At 48.3% G+C, this 24324-nt stretch overlaps 1 protein-coding gene across 7 annotated transcripts in view; it reads left to right on the forward strand.

Annotated features, from left to right (window-relative positions):
• The window catches only part of LOC102935871 (TRAF interacting protein), a 66270-nt gene that overhangs the window by 21658 nt on the left and 20288 nt on the right, over nucleotides 1–24324 (forward strand). For 2 of the 7 annotated variants that reach the window (XM_037905947.2, XM_037905950.2), the window contains exons 7-16: nucleotides 920–1014; nucleotides 1501–1614; nucleotides 2595–2682; nucleotides 6968–7057; nucleotides 7357–7445; nucleotides 13360–13515; nucleotides 13769–13817; nucleotides 15373–15498; nucleotides 16183–16233; nucleotides 16943–17047. In XM_037905947.2, coding sequence (XP_037761875.1) covers nucleotides 920–1014; nucleotides 1501–1614; nucleotides 2595–2682; nucleotides 6968–7057; nucleotides 7357–7445; nucleotides 13360–13515; nucleotides 13769–13817; nucleotides 15373–15498; nucleotides 16183–16233; nucleotides 16943–17047 — 963 coding nt within the window. Of the gene's footprint in view, nucleotides 1–919; nucleotides 1015–1500; nucleotides 1615–2594; nucleotides 2683–6967; nucleotides 7058–7356; nucleotides 7446–13359; nucleotides 13516–13768; nucleotides 13818–15372; nucleotides 15499–15851; nucleotides 16234–16930; nucleotides 17458–24324 lie in introns of those variants that run through there. The other 5 variants (XM_043552316.1, XM_037905952.2, XR_006292518.1 and 2 more) reach the window with 4 other exon arrangements.

The following is a 24324-nucleotide window of genomic DNA, read 5'->3' on the forward strand; positions in this document are numbered from 1 at the left end:
GCACTTTGCCACCGAGTAAGCTGTGCTTCACCAGCTGTGAGTGTGGAGCTGCATTCTTAATGCACCTAAGTTAAACGGAAGAAAAAAGGTGAAACTGTGAAAATCACTCTTCACCCCAAGGGTACTTTGTCCCTGACTTTTCATGTTTTTCAGTGGTTTTATAGGTCACTGGGGTATCTCAATGAACAGAATGTATCTCTGAGGCTTATTGGCATTTCCTAGTCTTGCAAACACTCCAGTTGCTGTAAAACTCTAAATCAGGGTGTGCTGCTGCAGCTGATACAAATGAGCCCTTCCCAAGATGATTTTGCTCTAAGTGATTGGGTTTGCAGCTAGGTTTGTACACACCCTCTCTCCTGGGCTTTCCCTACCCCAGATTCAAGGTGAGACTCAGAATCTTTCCTCTGACTGTCATTGCTCTCTGACATGTGAAAGCCCCTCCAGCATAATCTGGGAACGTTAGAAGAAAAGGCACCATGCTGGTTGCATCTTCTCCTCTTGAAAGTGTCTGAGATCTTACAGCAGAGTTCTGTGCACTGTTTCTCCTCAGACAGTTTAAAGCAGGGGTAGGCAACCTATGGCACGCATGCCAAAGGCGGCACATGAGCTGATTTCAGTGGCACTCACACCGCCCGGGTCCTGGCCTAGTAGGAGCAAATGGAATAGGGCAGTTCATGGACTGAAGTATCTGATGGCCAGCACTGAGAATTTGCCACATGTTAAGAGCTGAGTGAGTGGTGCAGCTGGGTGGGAACCTATGGGGACCTTGCTCCTGGGCTGTTAAAGATGGTGAGAGCTTTGAGGAGCCTGACTGTTGAGCGGGTTGTGCAAGTATTTCAGTGCACACATGCTAGCTGTATGTCTCCATAGGAGTCCCCATGTGCCATGCTAACTACACACATGCCTATCTCTGTCTCAGAAACAAATGAAGTACCTGGAGCAGCAGCAGGAAGATACCAAAGGTGCAAAAGAGGAGGCCCGAAGGCTGAGAAACAAACTGAAAACCATGGAGAGGTTAGATACAGGGCCTCTGCTGTGTACATATATGTGGGCTGGAGCCAGCATGCTGTTCAGTGGTCTGAGTCACTTACTTTCTTAGACGTCTTGCGCAGTAGTTCTGAATGCTACAAACACAGAGCTACTTGGGTTCAGCCTCAATTCCTGGTGCAGATGGAAATGTCACTACTGTTGAGCTGGAGGTTTGGGAACCTCCTGCATCAGTGCTGGTGTGTCTTCATTGGTCCTGACCTGTCCAAACTCATCACCACCTCTTCCCACCCCTGGCACCTCTGGGCAGTTATTTGCTCCCTAAATAATTTTCATCCCTAGCACTGGGAGCTTGGCTTACAGATGGGGTAACCAAGGCACGTTGATATTGATGTGAATTGCCCAGGGGGATCAGCACACTAGTGGCCCAGGTAACGACCCAGCACTCCAACTCCTTTCCCAGCTCCACTCTTCATGGCTGTGTGGGAACCTGACAGTACGTGTCTGTTTCAGGATTGAGATGCTTCTGCAGAGCCAGCGCCCGGAAGTGGAGGAGATGATCCGTGACATGGGAATAGGGCAGGCAGCAGTGGAACAGCTTGCAGTCTACTGCATCTCACTGAAAAAGTAGGTGCTGAAAACTTGGCAGTAGACTTGTTTGTTCCATCTCTTTGATATGTGTATATGTAGAGCTCCCCCTGCAGGGTACTGGAGAAAAGTACAATGGTTTAGCTGCCATGACTGCCTGTTTGTTACTACACTGGGCTTTGACTGACAGAATCAAGGCGACTTAGATTGGAGACTGCCACTCAGAATACTTCCACTGATACTATGGACAGAGGCATTACTACAGGAACAGCTTTCAGAGCTGTGTCAGTGCAGCTAGGTGTTGATTATTGGATGGCAGTTGAGGGAACAAACCATTGACATACTCCTGGGGATGGTGGCACGATCCCTGAATGTCTCATTCATGCGGCACATAGTACTTGATAGCAGTGCTGCTGTGGCTCCAATTGTTCAGCTCACAAGTTTTTGCCATACTTATCTGCGCTGGCTCCAGCTCCTACACAGAGATCCTTCTGCTCACACGGTGTTAAACCGCATCTTTGCCTGCTCCAATCTGATGGCAACTCGGTGATCATGATTTTATATGGCACTGCCAGTCAGAATGATTGCACTTGCATTGTAATTGGTAATGAACTTGCATAGCAAATATCCCTAAGTGCCTCTGAACTTCACTTCTTAACCAGTGCTACGTGTGCCCCTTCAGCAGGGAGGCTGCATTGTCCCCCAGGTCACAGTCCTTTCCATTTTGCAGTCAGGGACTTTCATTTTTGCCCCTTCCAGTCACTTGAGCGCAGTCTCTATCTAAGCCTGTTCTCTTACCAGCCCAGTGCTCTGCTGGTGGTTGCCACGCTGCAGTTTAGCATTGATTTATCCAGCGTTGGCTTCTCCCCAGTGGGGACTCTTGTATAACAGCCTTGCACCTAAAGTTCTGCAGCCGTGGAGCTGTGAATCAGGTATCTGCAGGCAGCATGTGATCACTGACTCCAGTTAAGAACTCTATCTCAAAAGCCCAGAGTGATTGTAGTTTGGGCTCTTTCCAGGGAATATGAAAATCTGAAAGAAGCTTGGAAGGCATCTAGTGAGATGACTGAGAAGCTGAAAAAGGAGCTGTCTTCTTCCAATAATAAGGTAAGGAAAGTGCAGGGAGTTGCACATCAAGTGTCTGGGTGATCTCTGTTCTGTAGGTGTCCAGCCACGGCCTCTGCCTTGCACTCACAGTAAGCGCTGCTTCTGTCCAACCAGCTGTATCAGTTACTCTAGCCACTGCTTGGTAAACTGAAAAATTCGGCTGGTGCTTCCTTGTGCTCGGCTGGTGCTTCCTTGTGCTTGGAGCACGTGTTTGACCACTCAGTGGGGCTCTTCAATCTGTTATCCTAAGCTGTTGAAGAACCCAAGTAAATCTCTTTATTCTTTACAAGTCCAGTGCTTGTAACAGAACAAGTGCTATAATTAACCCCTGATGGAATGTTCTGCCCTCTTGTGTATAAGGCATTTGTGCCCTGCAGCAAGCTACCATCCCTGCCCTGTATAGCTCACTGTCTGAAACAGGTGCCTTTGCAAGGTGTTCTTGGGGGCTGAAGTGACATTGGTAATGTGCTGTTGAGTATCCAAGCAGCCATGGCCTTCCCAGCCCCAATGATCTGGCAGGTCCTGGCCTGGCCAGTGGCATTCCTTGATAATTTGGTTGAGGTCTGTGGCTGCTGACCCAGACTGGAGGTAGGATTGAGTAGCAACTTGAAACTTGTACCTGACTGATGATGAGGCACAGTGGAGAGTGCATTGCCAAATACGAATCCCTCGGCCCTCCAATGTCAGCAGAGCAGATGTATTGTGATTTTGAGTGGCAGGGGGTGAATACAGGCTGTCCTTACCTAGGAGTAGCCAGGCAGTATAGTCGCAGTACGACTGAAGTCCATAATGTCATAGTCCAAGGTCCTAGAACAGAACTGTTTTCCTGAACTCCTGTTGGGTAGCACTAAGTTAGCCCCAGTACTAGTTGAGTTAGTGAAGTTGCAGTGACTGGCATGTTTGTGTTCTAATGCTGATGCAGCAAAACTGCTGTCCCTGTGGGAGTGGTGAGGCCACATCATCACCATCCTGCAAGGTGGCAGTCCTGATTCCCTTTGATCTGATGTGTCTCAAATCAGAGGGAGGGATAGCTCAGTGGTTTGAGCATTGGCCTGCTAAACCCAGGGTTGTGAGTTCAATCCTTGAGGGGGTCATTTAGGGGTCGGGGGAAAAATTGGGGATTGGTTCTGCTTTGAGCAGGGGGTTGGACTAGATGACCTCCTGAGGTCCCTTCCAACCCTGATATTCTATGATTCTGTGAAATCCTGTAGAAACTCAAATTATTGAACCAAAGTGCAGCTGCTGCCACCATGTGTTAAACCACAGAAAAGCTGTCACCATTGGGCCTGAAAGCTCAGGAAATCACCTGTGAAACTTCTCCGCTGGAGGCTGGATCTGAGATAAACCACCATGGGATTTCCTCTGCAGAGGACTTGAGGGAATGAATAGGGGTGGCTTGCTTACCCAGGAGTAAGCCAGTGGTCTAGGCCAGTACTTTTCAAACCTTTTCCTTGCAACCCAGGTGAAGAAAATTGTTGATGCTCATGACCCAACATAATATCTTTTAACTAGTTTTCATAAAATCATAATATTGCAATACCTTCCGGCTTAACCCACTTTACATAACTAACACTAGACACTAGCCTTAGTAAGCCTATGGTAAGGAGTGTGGGAAGTGGCCCAGGGTAGGGCAGAGGGTGGGGTGAGGGCTCTGTCTGGGGGTGAGGGCTCTAGCGTGGAGCTGGGGATGAGGAGTTCAGGGTACGGGAGGGGGCTCAGGGCTGGGGCAGAGGGTTGGGATGCAGGGGTGTGAGGGCTCTGGCTGGGAGTGCGGGCTCTGGGGTGGGGCCAGGGATGAGGAGTTTGGGGTGCAGGTAGGCTGCCTGAGGGCTGGGGCCAGAGGATTCCCTGCCAGCAGCAGTTAGCTCCCCTTGGAAGGATGTTCCAGAACTTCAGTCCTCTGAGGGTTAGAAAGCTTTGTCTAATTTCAAGTCTAAACTTCCCGATGGCCAGTTTATATCCATTTGTTCTTGTGTCCACATTGGTACTGAGCTTAAATAATTCCTCTCCCTCCCTGGTATTTATCCCTCTGATACATTTATAGAGAGCAATCCTATCTCCCCTCAGCCTTCTTTTGGTTAGGCTAAACAAGCCAAGTTCTTTGAGTCTCCTTTCATAAGACAGGTTTTCCATTCCTCAGATCATCCTATAGCCCTTCTCTGTACCTGTTCCAGTTTGAATTTGAATTCTTCAACATGGGAGACCAGAACTGCACACAGTATTCCAGATGAGGTCTCACCAGTGCCTTGTATAATGATACTAACACCTCCTTATCTCTACTGAAAATACCTCACCTGATGCATCCCAAGACTGCATTAGCTTTTTTCACGGCCCTATCACATTGGCGGCTCATAGTCATCCTGTGGTCAACCAATAATCCGAGGTCCTTCTCCTCCTCTGTTACTTCCAAGCGATGCACCCCAGTTTATAACAAAAATTATTAATTTCTAAATGCATGACCTTGCACTTTTCACTATTAAATTTCATCCTGTTACTATTACTCCAGTTTAAAAGGTCATCCAGATCTTCTGTATGATATCACAGTCCTTCTCTGTATTGGCAATACCTCCCAGCTTTGTATCATCCACAAACTTTATTAGCGCACGCCCACTTTTTGTGCCAAGGTCAGTAATGAAAAGATTAAATAAGATTCATCCCAAAACTGATCCCTGAGGAACTCCACTAGTAACTTCCCTCCAGCCTGACAGTTCACTTTTCAGTAGGACCAGTTGTAGTCTCCCCTTTAATCAGTTCCTTATCCACCTTTCAATTTTCATATTGATCCAATTTAGCTAATAATTTCCCGTGTGGAACCGTACCAAATGCCTTACTGAAATCAAGGTAAATTAGATCCACTGCGTTTCCTTTGTCTAAAAAAATCTGTTACCTTCTCAAAGGAGGAGATCAGGTTGGTTTGGCACGATCTATCTTTTGTAAAACCATGTTGTATTTTGTCCCAATTACCATTGACCTCAATGTCCTTAACTACTTTCTCCTTCGAAAATTTTTCCAAGACCTTGCATACTACAGATGTCAAACTAACAGGCCTGTAGTTACCCGGATCATTTTTTTTTCCTTTCTTAAAAATAGGAACTATGTTAGCAATTCTCCAATCATACGGTACAACCCCTGAGTTTACAGATTCATTAAAAAATTCTTGCTAATGGGCTTGCAATTTCATGTGCCAATTCCTTTAATATTCTTGGATGAAGATTATCTGAGCCCCCTGATTTAGTCCCATTAAGCTGTTCGAGTTTGGCTTCTACCTCGGATGTGGTAATGTCTACCTCCATATCTTCATTCCCATTTGTCATCCTACCATTATCCCTAAGTTCCTCATTGTCTCAATCTTTAATGAGGCTAAAGTATTTGGTTAGATATTGGGCCATGCCAAGGTTATCCTTAACCTCCACTCCATCCTCAGTGTTTCGCGGTCCCTCCTTCTTTCTTTTTTTTCTTATTTATATGGCTATAAAACCTTTTACTATTGGTTTTAATTCCCTTTGCAAGGTCCAACTCTACTTGACTTTTGGCCTTTCTCACTTTATCCCCACATGTTCTGGCCTCAATAAGGTAGCTTTCCTTGCTGATTCCTCCCATCTTCCACTCCTTGTAGGCTTTCTGCTTTTTCTTAATCATCTGTCTCGATGCTTCTCATCCAGCTTGGTCTACAGCTCCTGCCTATGAATTTTTTCCCCTTTCTTGGGATGCAGGCTTCTGATAGCTTCTGCAACTTTGACTTGAAGTAATTCCAGGCCTCCTCTGCCTTTAGATCCAGAAGTTTTTCAGTCCAATCCACTTCCCTAACTAATTTTCTTAATTTTTGAAAGTTAGCCTTTTTGAAATCAATAACCCTAGTCACAGATCTATTTTTGTTTATCCTTCCCTGCTGCGAGGCCCTTTAGAGCTGCTGCGGGCAACGATCTTTATAATTTAAATCAGCAGGGCCTGACATTTCACGATCCGTACTTTGAAAAACACTGATTTAGGTGATTTAGAGCAGTGCTACTCAAAGTGGTGGTCCGTGGACCAGGGCCGGTCTGCGAGCCATCGGCTGCCAGTGTGCGCGCACATTGGAAAAAAAAATTGCTGGTCTCCCACATCAGATAGCTTGAGAAGCACTGATCTAGAGTGGCTGCCCTGCATCTCCACTATGGGGAGGTCAATTCTCAAACAGTAGGGCCTGAAAGCTGACTGGGAAAGATAGCTTGTACTTGTTGTATACCTGATATGTGGTTGTGATCTTTGCCTAAGATTGCACTGTTGAACTGTTCTTACTCTGCAGCTGCAGAAAACATTCTTGGAGTTGGAGAAGATGAAGGAGGAGTTAAAAAGCACCCAGAAGGATCTGAGTAACTCAGACAAGGAGATAATGGTGAGATCCTCCAATCCTCCAGCCTACAATAGCTGGCAGCAATCCATGGCCTACAGCTGCAGAGTCAGGACTCGTGCCAGCTCTAGCTAGACACCTAGCTCACTGTCCATCCCTATTCTGTTGCCTCTCTCCTGATCCTGTTTGAGACTCTGTCTCTCCCCTGTGTTGCAGCCTGTGTGCTTTCCTGAGTATTATGGGCAGGAGGATGCAAACTCTCTCTGGCACAGAATTCCCATTTCCTCCTATGTGCTCTGTTTTTTTTTGTTTTTTTATTGTTTTCTTTTGCTTTTTTTCCCCAGAGTTTGAAGAAGAAGATTGGAATCCTGCAGGAGACCCTGAAGGTGCCATCTGTAACCAGCGAAACGCTCAGCCGACTGGTCTTCGAAAGGTTAGATGGATACATTCCCTGGGAATCAGTGTAGTGCACATAGAGGCATACTGGGTGCTCTACAGACAAGGATAGGGATGAGATCTTGGCTCCAAAGAGCCTTCCGCTTAAATCGGAACAGAAAGCTGGGGTGTGGGATGCAACTGAAAGCAGTAGCTAAGGGTGAAGTAGGGCAGGTATTGTGGTAGCTTAACCTTTGTTAAGCAACCTACAAGTGGCTCTGCACATTCACATTCCATACTGCACTGCCTGTGATGCCTGGCCATGGAACCTTCTTCTAGCAGGGTCATCTAGAGCTCTCCCATGTCCCGCCCATCCTCTGTGTCACTGACATCCTGACAGCAAGACTGGATGGGGTGGAGCGCCCTCACCACCTCACTTCCTTCCAACTCTGCGTCTGGATGGACATGAACCTGGCCTGGCTCTTTGGAGCCTGAGTCATTCTCTTTTAGAGAGCTTTGCACTATAGTGAGTGTGTTTCACAGGTCTGGTGGACTCAAAGAAGCAGAGGAGGCTGGGATTTAGGACGTACATTTCCTGCCCAGCTGGCTTCCCGGCATCTGACGATTACATGTGGTCCCTGGGAGACGGGTGCTCGTTTTCTGGGTGTTCGACTTGTCAGACCTTTGCTCCCAGAACCCTCAAGGACAGGGAGACTTGTTTTTAGCGCCTCCTTGTCAAGGAAGCTCTCGATGCTAGACCCTTTGGATCCCATCACTCCTCAGATCCAGGGTCTAAGAAACCGGTTTCGGCTCCTCTCGCTTCCAGTGGCTCCCAGCAATCTAAGTTTTCCAAGAGACCTCAGACTGTCGGGGCCAGATTGGGTTCCTGCAGCTCCCTCAGTCAAGCCTCGAAAGTTATGCGTGTCCGTACCGAAGACCAGATGGTCAGATCCAACTGCCCCAGTTCTGGAAGAGAGTTAGAGAGACAGTTCGGCCACCCTCACTGGTGCTGTACCTGGTGCCTCGTAGATACCTGACCCCCATGGCTGCCACTCCTGCTGCAGGTCCAGGGTCAGTTCCGAATTCCACTTCTAGATCCAGGAAGATGGATTTGATTGGTGTGTCAGAATCGGGGTCATTGATGCTTTCATTTGTCTGTCCCATCACCGAAGGAAAAGAGGCATAGGGACAAAATGGCTACTGTGCATCAAACTTTCGGATCCATCTGATTCTCCCAAGACCACTACAGTTCCAAAGCAAAGACCTGTTCCACCCTGTAGCTTCAGTCTTCTGATAGGAAGAAGAGATCAGAGTGTGCTGCTGGTTCTTCCTCTGAACACCTTATGCTTCTTCCTCCTAGGACCTTTATAGGGTCCCCACAAAGAACTGGATCTCCATACTCTTCTCCAGATCTGCAGTTATCCCTGGTGCATTCTATGTCTGATACAGACCTGGATCTTTACCAGGAGGAAAACAGGAAGAATGCAGAGACCTGTGGCTCAGTTCATACCACCCTATAGTCCACCTCCTGCAGGCATGTTCCTGAACCCTAGTTGCTGGGGGAACTGGCTATCCTGTGGCCCATCGCCTTATTGGGGGCTACCTCAGGAATTTTATTATTATCCTCTGTGTAGGCAGAGGTAATTGTTTCTTCTGCAAAGGATCTGGGAATCCAAAGATCCTCGGATTGACACTACAGATGGTGTGGCAGGAAATGCTGTCTGAGGAGGAAGATGAAGAGGTAGCTCCCTTCTTTGAGTAGTAGCAATTGGAAACGGATTATGAACCTGATTTATCACCAGATGAACGTGGGGGTGGCTTCAGCCTCCTCTCCTGAGGATGCTACACAGTTCCACAGTTTAATGGATTGTATGGTATCTGCTGTAAATCTTCCTGCAGTGGCTGTGGAAGAGACTTCTCACCTGGTGTTTGATATCCTTGGATGCTTCTTTAAGGAGTAGACTTCAAGGAGTAGTACCTATCTTAGATGGTTTGCTACAGCCAGCTAAATCCACATGGACCTTGCCTGCTGCTTGTCAGCCTGTGTCTAAGAAAGCTGACAAGTTATATCAGATGCCCTCCGAGGGGCGCTCCTACTTCCATACCCATCCTAACCCTAAGGGCAAGTCTACACTCCGGGGCTAAGTCAACCTAAGTTATGCAACTCCAGCTATGTGAATAACATAGCTGGAGTCAGCATACCTTAGGTCAACTTATTGCCGTGTCTACACCGTGCTGGGTTGACGGGAGAGCGATCGGCTGTCAATTTAGCAGGTCTTGCTTGGACAGATAACTACTGAAAGTTAGTGTGCTTGAGGACCTATTACACCATATTGCTTTGACAGCCAGTCTCCTTTCAGACCTTGGGCTCCTTCTCAACCGCCCAAAGTCAATTCTATGCCCTACTTGAGGGATTCCCTGCATAAGCTCCATACCAGAGAGCCTTGCTACTGGAGGACAGATGTCTTCAGATGAGCCAGTATCTATTAAAAATTCAACAGGGTCCTACTCAGAGTAAAATTATTTTGGGGTCTCATTGGTCTTATCGCAGCCGCTACTTATGCGACTCCATTCGTGCATCTGAGAATGAGAGCTATGCAGCACTGAATGTCCCAGTCTACAGATCAACTTGGGACAGACTTCGTATGTGGATCTCCATGTCTCAGAACATCATACTCGCTCTCAAATGGTGGTCAGTCAGAATGCATGTGCTCAGTGGTGGACTGGATCCATCTTTGACAGGAACTGCAGATGCATCAAACATTTGACAGTTCGAGGGTGTAGTAGAGAGAGCCTGGAGCACTGAGCTTGATGCAAGATCTGAGTCCTGAACCAGAGGCTGTGAACCAAAGTCAAGCCATGTATTAAAGCAGATGGTTACAAGTTTGCTGTCCAGTACTTGATCTTGGCAAAGCTTTTGCTAGTGTACTAGGCACTAGATATTTTATATTCCAGCTAGTACAGATACATCCCATTCTAGTACAAGATAAAATGGTTTGACAAATTAATGATTAGGGATGTTTCGTCCGAAATATCAGGAACCAGGGGAGGTAACAAACAGATGTTATGAAACTCGTAAGGTGGTCTTTCTGTGTCTCCCTCTGTCTCCAGACCTACTATCTCAGCAGGAGGACAAGATTTTTCACCCAGACCCACCATCTCTTCACTTGTCAATATTGCTGCTTGGACTTTGCTCTTGAGCAGTCACATTCTTTGTTCAGGGCAGGCTAATTAACTATAGAAAACAGTCCACTAGAGCTATTAGCTTTTAAAGTGGACCAGATTTTAAGCACAGAAGAAGGGAAAACCTGATTGCTCTGTATCTGCTTTCATTCCTTGTGTTCTGGAATACTTAATGTACTTAAAGTCTGGGGCTTATCTAACTCATTGTTAAAAGTCCCTTTGACAGCCATTTCTGTGTAACATGCTTTAGTTAGTAGTGGATTGCTGTTTGTTCATTCTTCAGTCAAAAGGTTTATGAAAAGTATATTAAATGTATACTGTCTGTTGGCCATGCCCCTTGAACCCTGGGCTGAGTGTTCTTTCTAGCATTTATCTATCAAAAGAGCTTTTGTTATTGCCATCAAGTCAGCTAGGAAAGTGAGTGAATTGAATGGCTTTGTGGCTGATCTACCTTTCACTCCTTTTCATAAGGACAAGGTAGGTCTCAGATCTGATCCCAGGTTCTTACTGAAGTGGTGTCTGATTTTCATAGGCAGTGTTGTCCTAGCACCAACACTGCTACAATATTAGAGACAAATTGGGTGAGGTAATATGTTTTGTAGACCTACTTTGTTGATGAGAGAGACAAGCTTTCAAGCTTATACAGAACTCTTCTTCAGGTCAGAAGAGCTCTGCATGAGCTTGTCTCTCTCTCTCTCTCTCACCAACAGAAGTCAGTCCAATAGAAGATATTATCTCACCAACATTGTGTCTCTGATTTTCATGTCAGTCAGACAAGTAATCTGCCCTCCCCGCATGCATGCGCCGCCCCCCCCCCCCCCATTGCACTCTAATAAGGGGGAATCATCCTACACACTGTGTGCCGGACGGGCTCTCGCCTACTATTTAGATAGAACTAAAAATTGTCATAAATCGTCTAGATTGTTTGTGCCGTATGCTAAACACCACCTGGGTTATATGGTTTCTTCCCAGCCTCTCCCTTGATTAAACAGTGTATTTCTGACTGTTACATGCTAGCAAAAGTTCCTGTACCTGCTTCAGTGTGATCACGTTTCCTTCACTTGTCACAAGCAGGTGCCAGTCATTGAAATTTGCAGAGCTTCAACCTGCACTTCGGTGCACACTGTAACCATGCACTATGGTTTGGACTTGGTCTCTAGGGCAGATGCTGGATTTGATAAAGCGGTGCTTCAGTCTCTGTTCAGTTAGGACTCTGCTCCCATCTCCAGATGAGTTTGAGCAGTGCTCCTCAGTCTGTCCCATAGGTGGCAATATGCAGAGCCACTCGAAGAAATGAACTTAACTTGTAACGGCATCCCTTGAGATGGCTCTGCCTGCTTACCCTTCCCACCTGCCTCCCCCTCTCTGTCAGAGTCCTTGTTTGTTCTGTTTCTGGCTTTGCAGTGGAAGGAACGCAGGTGGTGAGGACACTCTGCCCCCTTTACCGCCTTGCCCTCAGTGTGTAGGAATGGTGTGGGAGAGCCCTAGCTGACACCGCTAGAAGGAGGCGGTGCAAGTCCCTATAAGTATGAATGTGCAGAACCATCTCAAAGAATTTTGGTTTCGTTATCTTTGTTTTTGTATCTTTCTCATCCCCTCTCGCTTATGCTAGGCTGATGTGAAGACAGGGGTTTGCAGGTATCCGGAAGCATGTGTTCAGAGAGGGACTCGGGTGTGATCTGGAAAGCTCTGAGGGAACAAAATGAAGGGGTAGGTTGAGTGAAACTCCAGTTTTGCTCCTAGCGGCTGTTGTTATAACCCAACACTAGAGAAGTGTCATTGTAACTACTCTGGATTTGTTAGGAGATTTATCAACGTGGGAATCCAAGTTAAGAACGCTGGGGTGAAAGGCTGTGCTGAATAGGAGTTCCCAACAGGCTAGCTTGCATATTAGGCTTGAACGTGATGTGGTGATGCTGGAACGCATTTGCGCTTACAGTGCCTTCCAAACAATGTAACTTCCCCACCTCTGGATGGCACATGGGGTAATCTAGATTGAGCAACAGCATTCGAGGTGCACTCCTATAAGGAGCATGGGGTACAGTTTCCTCAAACGAGGCTCAGGCCCTCTGGGTGGAAAGGGCTTTGGGTGTAAATAATAATCTTGATCCAAGTGCCTTCAATTTAGGCTTGGAAGGATTTGATTTTTATCAATAAATGTCGACGAACATCTATTTCACTGTACATATACAAACCTACGCCAACATATTTCCATCAGTGGTAATGATAATTTACAGCTAGGCAAAGAAAAATGCTGTTTGAGAACTAGTGATTGATGTAAGGCTGTTTAGTTTGTGGACTTTGATGTGATGTTGGCCGTTTTTGTGTGTTAATGGTTACAAATCCTTAACTTTTTGAATCTCTGCATCTGTTGTCATTAAATTGTCTGACACCCCCCCACCCCAATAATTTCCTGAAATTGTGAAAATTTAAATTGAGAATTTTAAAAAGCATAAAAATAAACATTATCTATCAAAATTATAACAAAAAAAGGAATTCTGCCAAGCCTGCTGAAATTGAAGGGAAGAAGCTTACATGAAGGTGTGCAGTTCTGTGGTGCAGCAAATGCTAGCTCTGTGCTGTGTCGTCTGAGACGTCAGTTTCTGTGTTTGTGCAATGGGGTATCTATCCTGAGAAGGGGCTGTGGCACCATGACAAGATATAAATATTTACAACCACTGCTCCTGATAGACAGCGTAACTTGGAGCATTAAAGTCTTTCTCTTGTCTGTCTGGTGGACAGTATGTAATTTGATGTTGATGGCTGACATGTCTGAAATGGCCTTGCAGCCCTGCTCCTGTGGAACTGCTGAGCCCAAAGCTCCACCGCCCGGCCCATAGCGATAAGATCGACCTGGACGCCACCTTTGATGTTGAGACGCCTGAGCAACAGCCTCACAAATCAATCACAACCCCTGCAAAAAAACTCAAGCTGGATAAAAAGCCGTGAGTACTCCCCTTTCTCCAGCCCTAGGTGGGACCAAGGGGACTAAGCTTAAGTCCCTCTGATGCTCACGTTTCTGCTGAGCATCAGGATCTCTACCCATTTGATTCATTGCACTAGGAGACATTAATCTTTGTTTGGCCTTCCATCTATCAGTTCCTCTCCCCTGTAAACTCTCTGCTAGTGGCTGCAATCCTCTGAAGCAGTGAACCCACAGCAGATAGATATCCAACTCACTGATCTGATTTCTTACAGGCCTCCTGTGACAAACGTAGCAAAAAAAGTTCTGAAGGAAACAATGGAGGTAAAGTAACCAGTTGCTTAGATCCCCTGCTTTTCTCGATCTGGTAATAGACTTGAAAAATTGACCAGAATATCCCTCCTCTTGGGCTGCATAACCATCATGCCCTGATCTTAGTACTGCAATACATGCTCCAGGGTGCATCGCTTAGACCACTGTTTTTCAAAGTACAGGTCCCGACGTTCGCGGAATGCCCAGCACTGGGTTGTCTCACTGATTCAAATCATAACTATCGTTGCCAGGCAGCAGCTCTAAAGGGGCAGCAGGGACCTGGAGAGGAAAGAGGTAGGGGGTGGGTGGGAACTGGGGAGAGGAGCAAGTTGGGGCTTGCAGGGCTGCTGCGGACCTTTCCCCCAGCCCTGGAGCTTGCTGCTGCCAGCCAGGAAAGAGGGGACCCTTCCCATCGAGCTCTGTGCAGAGGGGGAGAGAGGCCTTCCCCCGGTGCTCTGTGCTGCCAGCTGGCAGGGGGAGAGATGGGCTTCTTCCCCTGGAGCTCCATGCTGCCTGCCTGCATGGGGGGAGAAAGGCCCTTCTCCTGGAGCTCGGTACTCCGTGCTGCTTGCTTGCTGCTTGCCAGCAAGGAGAGAGGGGGGCTCCTTCCCCCGGAGCTCTGTGCTGCCTGCCAGCAGGGGGCGAGAGAGGCCCTTCCCCTGGAGCTAGCTGCTGCCAGTGGGGAGAGGGCTGGGGGGAGTTCTCTGGCCCCAGCCCTGGGGCAGGCTGCCTGCACCCCGAACTCCTCATCCCTGGCCCCACCCCAGAGCCCACACCCCCAGCCAGAGTCCTCACCCTCCCCCCATGTCCTAACCCTCTGCCCCAGCCCTGAGCCCCCTCCTGCATCCTGAACCTCTCATCCCCAGCTCCACGCTAGAGCTCTCACTTCCAGACAGAGCCCTCACCCCACCCTCTGCCCTACCCTGGGCCACCTCCCACACTCCTTACCATAGGCTTACTAAGGCTAGTGTTAGATATGTAAAGTGGGTTAAGTGGAATGTATTGCAGTATTATGATTTCATGAAAACTCTAGTTAAAAGATATAATTATGTTGGGTCATGGGCATCAACAGTTTTCTTTAGCTGGATCATGAGGAAAAAAGTTTGAAAACCACTGGCCTAGACAGTGTTCAGACGAATGCTCTAACACAGCTGCCCAAGTCCAAGGGCTATTCTAGGCTTTCAGGCCATCCATTCTCAATAGTTTCTGGGCATTTCTACAGTGCACTCACCTGGCGCACACGCTATTGCTATTGCCAGTTACACCAGTGGTGTTAAACTCTAAGGATCCTGGGGGCAAACACTTTGTAGAGAGCTGGTCTTACTAGCCACATGAAACACAAACACTTTCTCCCAAGCTTTGTTCTTAATAGCAAGAAACCACAGATATTGATACTGAGTAGCTGAGAAGCTGCAGTTCCATGGTCCACCTTAAAAGGGTAAGCCATGGGGTAAAGGAGCAATCATTCCTAAGCTGTCTGGTGGGGTATTCAGTGCTACCTGTTTCTGTAAATGAAATTCAGGGAGTAAAGCGGCTCATGCTGCCTTTCTTCTCTTTCCTGGGACAGAACTGTGTAGGTGAGCCAGAGGATGACCTTCTAGAAGAATTCTTTCCTGCGTTCATCAGGAACTCGGTTCTTTCCCGGAAGCCACCCATGGGCAGCCTGCTGGGGCCACACAAGAACACAGGAGCTGTGAGTATGTGCTCTGGCCGATCAGAGCAAGGATGCTGCTCCCTGCCCTCCGGTGGTGGAGGCTTGTCAAGGGTCAGTCATAGGCATTCTAGCCCCCTGAGTGATCTAAGTGGGAGTGAATGAAAACAAGACTCTTGCTTTCCCTGTGGTTTGCGGATGTGAGAAATGTGGCTAGAGACTTCCCTTTAGAGCCCTCTGTCTTCCCGCATGCACTACCAGCCACTTCCTGTGAAGCTAGTCAGATGGCCATAGCCCTTCACTGAGATCCCTCATTGCTCTAGCTCTCGGCGGCTTGTGTAGCTACCCCACGTTTCCCAGTGACTGGGCTTGACTAAACGTCCTATTTTTTTTAGAGGAGGTTCTGTCTGTGTGAGGTTCCATCAGAATATGGCCAAGTTCTTCAAAAGTGACTTTGGGCGGCCAACTTGGAGACCCTCAAAGGGTCCTGATCTCGAGAGGGTGGTTGCTCAGCATTTCCTGAAGCTCTGGCTTCTTTATTGTCTCGGGTTGGACACCTTAGTTGCTAGTCTGCTTTGGCCAAAGCATTCTGTACATTATAAGGTGCCTGGAACTGTCCCTCCCTTCCAGTACGCTGCAAGCTTCCAGCTTGGGTGAAGTACCTAGCATCACCCAAGTGAAGAGGCAGACCTTGCGTGGTGTTATATCTCCTCTCTTCTCTTCTAGGTGAGAATGGGGTACGATGGCTTAGGAGGTAGAACTAAGTTCATACAGCCCGTATCCTTCCCCACTATCTGCGCTGTGGAAATAAGCAGGCAGGAAGTTCTGCTTTGCTTCCCTCTCATTTGGGGCGAGTAGCTAGGGTGAATAATGCATGGGCTTTGCTTGAGAATGGGCTGGGGACTCTTAAGGGAGAATGTGGTGGAACTTGTTTAAGCGAGCACTTTGCCCACAGAAAAGGCTGATTTTACTTAATCTGTTTTCTATGCACCAAGTTAAACTGCCCACCCAACATGGCCCAGGTGGGAGAGCAGAATATCTTACTACATGTCTGGTTAAAGACACTGTTCTGGTGTGTAGTCCCACAACACAGCTCTGTTCTTCAGGCACTGGGGGAGGAGGAAGGGAGACAGATTGGCTGATGGGAACTCCTGAGGGAAACTTACAAGATCCTGATCAATCTGGGAACTTGTGGCTCAGATACTGTGCTGCTGTGGGTCTTGTATGTACCTGGGCACAGGTCCTGGGGCTGTATTTGATCTGTATGTGAATCAGGTCATTCACAAGGAATCGGGGATCTGAATCATCTGATTACTATGGAATAATTGGCAGCTCTTGGACTGTCACTTGTGTGGCCATGTTCTCTGGGCAGGTCTGAGACCCTTCCACATGGTCCTGATTTAAAAGTTAGCCTAGCCCGGAGCTGGTAATAAATCGCCCTGCTCCCCATTTTCAGACTTGTTTTCCCTGACAGTTTTCCCTTCAGACAAACCCAATGGAGATCCGTCCCTTAGCTGTAAAGAGCAGGAAGAGGAACGTCTCCAGGCCAGCATCCACAACTGCAGCAGCTTCCTCCTCTGGCACCAGCCAGGTGAAACTGGACAGCTTCCTTCAGTAAACCCAAAGGCTTTCCTGGTCACTTAGGCATGCTTGGGCCCAAGACTTGGGGCTCATCTATGTCTCTGCAGAACCAAGGTGCTGGGACCAACACACAGTGTCAATCAGAACTCTCCCACGTTGTTTGCTGTTGATCCAGTCGAGGCTGACTACACTGTGAGGATGGCGAGGCAGGATGTGCCATGTGCTGCCAGCTGTCCTGGGAGATGAGGCTCCTGACACTGAGCAACCTGCCTGCCTTTGCCTGACGTGCAAGGTCACTGGTTTGTGCTCAAGAGCTTAGGACTCCCTGTGGGTGGGGTGTGTGGACCCCTCAACTCTGCCTGGTTTGACTCATCTCGGCCTCACTCCTAGGCAATGCAATAAAGTGTGGGACAAAGCAGACTTAAAAATCTCCTGGCTGCTGATTTCATAGAATCATAGAATATTAGGGTTGGAAAGGACCTCAGGAGGTCATCTAGTCCAACCCCCTGCTCAAAGCAGGACCAATCCCCAACTAAATCATCCCAGCCAGGGCTTTGTCAAGCCTGACGTTAAAAATTCCTAAGGAAGGAGATTCCACCACCTCCCTAGGTAACGCATTGCAGTGTTTCACCACCCTCCTAGTGAAAAAGTTTTTCCTAATATCCAACCTAAACCTCCCCCACTGCAACTTGAGACCATTACTCCTCATTCTGTCATCTGCTACCACTGAGAACAGTCTAGATCCATCCTCTTCGGAACCCCTTTCAGGTAGTTGAAAGCAGCTATCAAATTCCCGCTCATTCTTCTCTTCCGCAGACTAAACAATCCCAGTTCCCTCAGCCTCTCCTCATAAGTCATGTGTTCCAGTCCCCTAATCATTTTTGTTGCCCTCCGCTGGACTCTCTCCAATTTTTCCACATCCTTCTGGTAGTGTGGGGCCCAAAACTGGACACGGTACTGCAGATAAGGCCTCACCAATGTCGAATAGAGGGGAACAATCACGTCCCTTGATCTGCTGGCAATGCCCCTACTTATACATCCCAAAATGCCATTGGCCTTCTTGGCAACAAGGGCACACTGTTGACTGATGTCCAGCTTCTCGTCCACTGTGACCCCTAGGTCCTTTTCTGCAGAACTGCTGCCTAGCCATTCGGTCCCTAGTCTGTAGCGGTGCATGGGATTCTTCCGTCCTAAGTGCAGGACTCTACACTTGTCCTTGTTGAACCTCATCAGATTTCTATTGGCCCAATCCTCCAATTTGTCTAGGTCCCTCTGTATCCTATCCCTACCCTCCAGCATATCTACCTCTCCTCCCAGTTTAGTGTCGTCTGCAAACTTGCTGAGGGTGCAATCCACACCATCCACCAGATCATTTATGAAGATATTGAACAAAACTGGTCCGAGGACCGACCCTTGGGGCGCTCCACTTGATACCGGCTGCCGACTAGACATGGAGCCATTGATCCTACCTGTTGAGCCCGACAATCTAGCCATCTTTCTATCCACCTTATCGTCCATTCATCCAGTCCATACTTCTTTAACTTACTGGCAAGAATACTGTGGGAGACAGTGTCAAAAGCTTTGCTAAAGTCAAGGAACAACACGTCCACTGCTTTTCCCCTCATCCACAGAACAAGTTATCTCGTCATAGAAGGCAATTAGATTAGTCAGGCATGACTTACCCTTTGTGAATCCATGCTGACTGTTCCTGATCACTTCCTCTCCTCTAAGTGCTTCAGAATTGATTCCTTGAGGACCTGTTCCATGATTTTTCCAGGGACTGAGGTGAGGCTGACTGGCCTGTAGTTCCCCGGATCCTCCTCCTTCCCTTTTTTAAAGATAGGCACTACATTAGCCTTTTTCAGTCATCCGGGGCCTCCCCCGATCGCCATGAGTTTTCAAAGATAATGGCCAATGGCTCTGCAATCACATCCGCCAACTCCTTTAGCACTCTCGGATGCAACGCATCCGGCCCCATGGACTTGTGCTTGTCCAGCTTTTCTAAATAGTCCCTAACCACTTCTTTCTTCACAGAGGACTGGCCTTGTTTGGGCCTGGCCTTACGTTTCCCCCAGGAGCCTCTGTTGGCACAGAATAAACAATGAATTTCCTCACCCTGCTGGCCTGTTCTGAGGCTTTGGCGCTTGTGGTGGTGATGGGTCCCTTGGGGGACAAACAACTCTAGCTTGGTTTCAGGAGCAGCGTAGACCTGAAGATGGAGGAAGGGGATCCAGTGTCTGTTAGCCTGTAGCATCCACTGCTGCATTTCCAGGACAGGGATGGGCAGTCTCCCCGTGCTGGGTGTTTCACCTCCAACTGTCCTTGCTAGTAGGGTGGCATGGCAATCTTCTCCCTAACCTAGAGTCTTTGGGCCAGAGCATGCCTGGTGCAAACCCCCCTGAAAGGAGGGGTCTGCCTCAGGCACAAATCTGGTTTTTAATCTGATAGCCAGGGGAGACACCCTGGCCAGTCACATTGACACCTCACACCCAGGCATGGCAGCTGGGGACTTAGCCTAGCAGGAGACTCTGCTTTGGAAGGGATGAGGCCGGAATCCATGGCAGACAACCATTCTATGTTGCTGTCTTTGCCATCCCAGCAGGTATCCGGCCTGCCGATTGTCCATAGAGCAAAACTGTGTGTGATTTGTTGCTATACAGTGGGCGTGCGATCGGCACTGTACTGTTGGCATGCACAGATTTGAGGAGGAAGTGGGTCTGTAATGAGGCAGTGGGAGGTGAGGATTAGAGGTGATTTTAGCATTTCTAGCTCAGCAGCACCCGGAGCAGGTGGCCTTTCCCAGCTCGCCACTTCTGTAGAGCTTTATTTTCCAGAATCGAGAGAACGTCATGTCTCTGTACCAGGCTCTTAAAGGGGCAGGCACCTGTGTGACTTTCGGGATTCTCTGCAAACTTTGGTTGGAACTTACATTTTAAATCAATTTTTTTTAAATGATATGGTGAGTTTACAAATGCTCCTCTGCAACAGATCCCTCCCTACTGCTGCTTGGGTGTTAAATACAAAATACCAGCCCCATTACACTTACTGGGGAAGAAATATGATGGGGCTGCTGATTACTAGGGGAGGGCTTTATTCCCCTTCATTGGCCTTAAGCTCAGTCTTTTGTCTCATGTGGTTCTGTTCCAGATCTTGCCCTGATTCAATGGAGCCCTCTTTAAATGGTGCTGTTTATAATGAATTGGCCAGTGAGCATGGCTAGTTAGAGAGCTGGCTGGACAGATCCAGTATTGGTACAGGCTTATCTGGAAACCAAAATGAATGGATTAAAGGCAGAGCACTAACTCCACTGATTTCGGCATCAGCAGCGGTTTGTGTCAGCACCCAGCCCATGCAGTGTGGGCGGCCCGATTCCTGTACGTCCCTGAGAACGTGTGCCTTTATTAAATAAATGTGGTGTACACGATGGAGCCATCTGACTTGTAACCTGAGATGGCTGCTGCTGTCTCTTCTCAGTGAAGGTCTCGCTCCCTCCATTGCATTCAGGGAGCCAAGTTCTCACTGGGAAACAGAATTTGAAAGTAGCTGAGACACTCTTGCAGATTCCTCTGAGCCAGCAGGTGCAGGCCACTGATAGAGGCAGGGACCTGGATTTCGTGGGCCTCAGCTGTGAGCCAGTCCAAGTCCTGTGGGGCCTATTGAAGTATTGCAGCTGCTGTGCCCTAGTATCTTACACCCTGCTGTCTGTGGTGGTAGAGAAAGGGGAGCACCACAGTCCATGGAACACCAGCCACTGTTCCCAATGAATGCTGAGGTGGGCATTAGCTCCACTAGAGGCAGGCATGGAGAAGGGCACTGGGCAGGGCATGAGTTGTGTTGGTCGCTCCATCTCCAGAGTGTGGGCAGGCACCCTTGCGTGGAGCTGGAGCTCTGCATGGGGGGGCTTTCCAGCATCTGCCCCTCCCACCTGCTGCTCCCAATGTGGAGTGGAGGTGATGGGTCCCTTGGCAGTGGGGTGGCACAAGAGCATTGGGCTGGAATCCTGGATGGCTCCCTAATTTCCCCTCCTTCCAGCAGCTCTGATCGATGGGAACACTGGGGCAGTGAGGGGGAGATGACCAGTGGGGAAGTTTGGCTGAAGGGAGGGAGGGAGGGAAAGGGGTCACCTAGAAATGTGAGGAGGCCTGGGGCACATGGAGGTTAAATGCTGCAGGGTGTCAAGGGGGGAACAAACCAGCTCTTTTTGGAGAAGGATGGGAGCTAGTCAGGTGCTGGGTAGCTGCTCTCTCTAGTCTGGCTATGGAGGAGGGTGAGCAGCTACTGGAAGCATGGGGATGGAGCCAGGGAGCAGGTCTGGGACAGGAGTTTGGCTACAGGGCGGGGGACCTGGTGGCAGAAGGCCCAACACTGAAGCTTTCTAGCCAGCACTGAGGCACTCACCCCGAAGTAGAAGGCACCTGACAACCAGACATTCCAGGAATTGAAACTCCGCACCAGCTTGGAAATGGTCCTGAGGGGAGTCAGGATGCCCAGCTCCATCCCCTTCTCCTCAGGCAGCTCCTGAGGCTGGGAAGGAGGCCCTTGGAGGCTTGATAGACCTGGCCCTCAGCTCAGCACTGAATTACAGGTAGATTAAAGCCAGGTGAGGGCAGGTTAGCTTGACCCTGTGTTGGTGCTACACAACAGTGGCATGTCTACGCAACATTAAGTCAAGTAGGTCGACCTACAGCCACCACAGTAATGAAATCAGCTGTTCATGTCCACACTACGCTCGTTCTGTCGGTGGTGCACGTGCTCACCAGCAGCACTTGCACCGACTGAGGTGAGGCACTTTGGTTAGGTGTGCTAGAGAGGACAGATGATCCAGTGGTTTCATTAATAGCTTTTAAAGCCAAAAGGGACCATTGTTACCTACTCTGACCTGCAGAGCACAGGCCTAAGAACCTCACCCAGATTTCTCCATCAAACCCATGACATCTGTTTATGCTAGAGCAGCTCTCTTGGAAAGACATGCAGTCCTGACTTGGACTGGAGAATCCACCAGGCCTCTAACTAAACTGGTTAGGATGCTAGCCTGCTAGCGGGTAGATCTGCGGTCTACCCAGCTCTACACCAGACTGCCTGTGTGGCCTTGGGCAAGTGACTTTAGTCTTTTTGTGTGTCAGCTTCCTATATACATAATGAGACTACTTCAGCCCCCTGAGGTGTGCCAGGGCTCAGAACTTCTGCTCTGTGGGGTGTGCCGAGGCTCACAGCTTCAGCCCTGCGCGTTTGAAAATATTTACCAGAGCTCGGCTCTGGCTGAATTTAAGCCCTGGCTGTGTGCATATATCTAGAAACAAAGAATGTAAGTCATATTTATAGGCGAGGGACTCTATCCTGGGAAGCAGTGACTCTGAAAAGGATTTTGGGGGTTTGGGGGGGGTGGATAATCAGCTGAATGGGAACTCTGTGTGATGCTGTGGCCAAAAGAGAGAATATGATCCTGGGATGTGTAAACAGATGAATCTCAAGTAGGAGTAGAGAGGTTATTTTACTGCTATGTTTTGGCATTGGTGCAACCGCTCCTGGAATCTTGTATCCAGTTCTGGTGTCTACAATTCAAGAAGGATGTTGATAGATTGAAGAGGGGTCAGCAAAGAGCCATGAGAAGCATTAAATGATTCGAAAATCTGCCTCTTAGATTGAGCTCCTTGAGTCTATTGCTATTTAACTTAACATAGAGACAGTCAGGGTGATTTGGTTAGTCTGAGCCCCTACACAGGGAACATATAGAATATTAAGGTTGGAAGGGACCTCAGGAGGTCATCTAGTCCAAGCCCCTGCTCAAAGCAGGATCAATCCACAACTAAATAGAATCATAGACTTTAAGGTCAGAAGGGACCATCGTGATTGCCAAGTCTGACCTACTGCACAACCCAGGCCACAGAATCTCACCCACTCCTGTAATAAACCGCTAACCTATGTCTGAGCTATTGAAGTCCTCAAAACATGGTTTAAAGACTTCAAGCAGAGAATCCTCCAGCAAGTGACCTGTGCTCCACGCTGCAGAGGAAGGCAAAAGACCCCCAGGTCTTCTGCCAATCTGCCCTGGAGGAAAATTCCTTCCCGACCCCAAATATGGCAATCCGCTAAACCCTGAGCATGTGGGCAAGACTCACCAGCCAGACACCCAGGAAAGAATTCTCTGTAGTAATTCAGATCCCACCCCATCTAACATCCCATCACAGGCCATTGGGCATCTTTACTGCTAACAGTCAAAGATCAATTTATTGCCAAAACTAGGCTAACCCATCATACCATCTCCTCCATAAACTTATCAAGCTTATTCTTGAAGCCAGATATGTCTTTTGTCCCCACTGCTCCCCTTGGAAGGCTGTTCCAGAACTTCAGTCCTCTGAGAGTTAGAAACCTTTGTCTAATTTCAAGTCTAAACTTCCCAATGGCCAGTTTATATCCATTTGTTCTTGTGTCCACATTGGTACTGAGCTTAAATAATTCCTCTCCCTCCCTGGTATTTATCCCTCTGATATATTTATAGAGAGCAATCCTATCTCCCCTCAGCCTTCTTTTGGTTAGGCTAAACAAGCCAAGTTCTTTGAGTCTCATAGAATCATAGAATATCAGGGTTGGAAGGGACCTCAGGAGGTCATCTAGTCCAACCCCCTGCTCAAAGCAGGACCAATCCCCAGCTAAATAATCCCAGCCAGGGCTCTGTCAAGCCTGACCTTAAAAACCTCTAAGGAAGGAGATTCCACCACCTCCCTAGGTAACGCATTCCAGTGTTTCACCACCCTCCTAGTGAAAAAGTTTTTCCTAATATCCAACCTAGACCTCCCCCACTGCAACTTGAGACCATTACTCCTTGTCCTGTCCTCTTCTACCACTCAGAATAGTCTAGAACCATCCTCTTTGGAACCACCTCTCAGGTAGTTGAAAGCAGCTATCAAATCCCCGCTCATTCTTCTCTTCTGCAGACTAAACAATCCCAGTTCCCTCAGCCTCTCCTCATAAGTCATGTGTTCCAGACCCCTAATCATTTTTGTTGCTCTTTGCTGGACTCTCTCCAATTTATCCACATCCTTCTTGTAGTGCGGGGCCCAAAACTGGACACAGTACTCCAGATGAGGCCTCACCAATGTTAAATAGAGGGGAACGATCACGTCCCTCGATCTGCTGGCTATGCCCCTACTTATACATCCCAAAATGCCATTGGCCTTCTTGGCAACAAAGGCACACTGTTGACTCATATCCAGCTTCTCGTCCACTGTCACCCCTAGGTCCTTTTCCGCAGAACTGCTGCCTAGCTATTCGGTCCCTAGTCTGTAG

This window comes from Chelonia mydas, chromosome 7 (genome assembly GCF_015237465.2).
Source record: "Chelonia mydas isolate rCheMyd1 chromosome 7, rCheMyd1.pri.v2, whole genome shotgun sequence".
Lineage (NCBI taxonomy): Eukaryota > Metazoa > Chordata > Testudines > Cheloniidae > Chelonia > Chelonia mydas.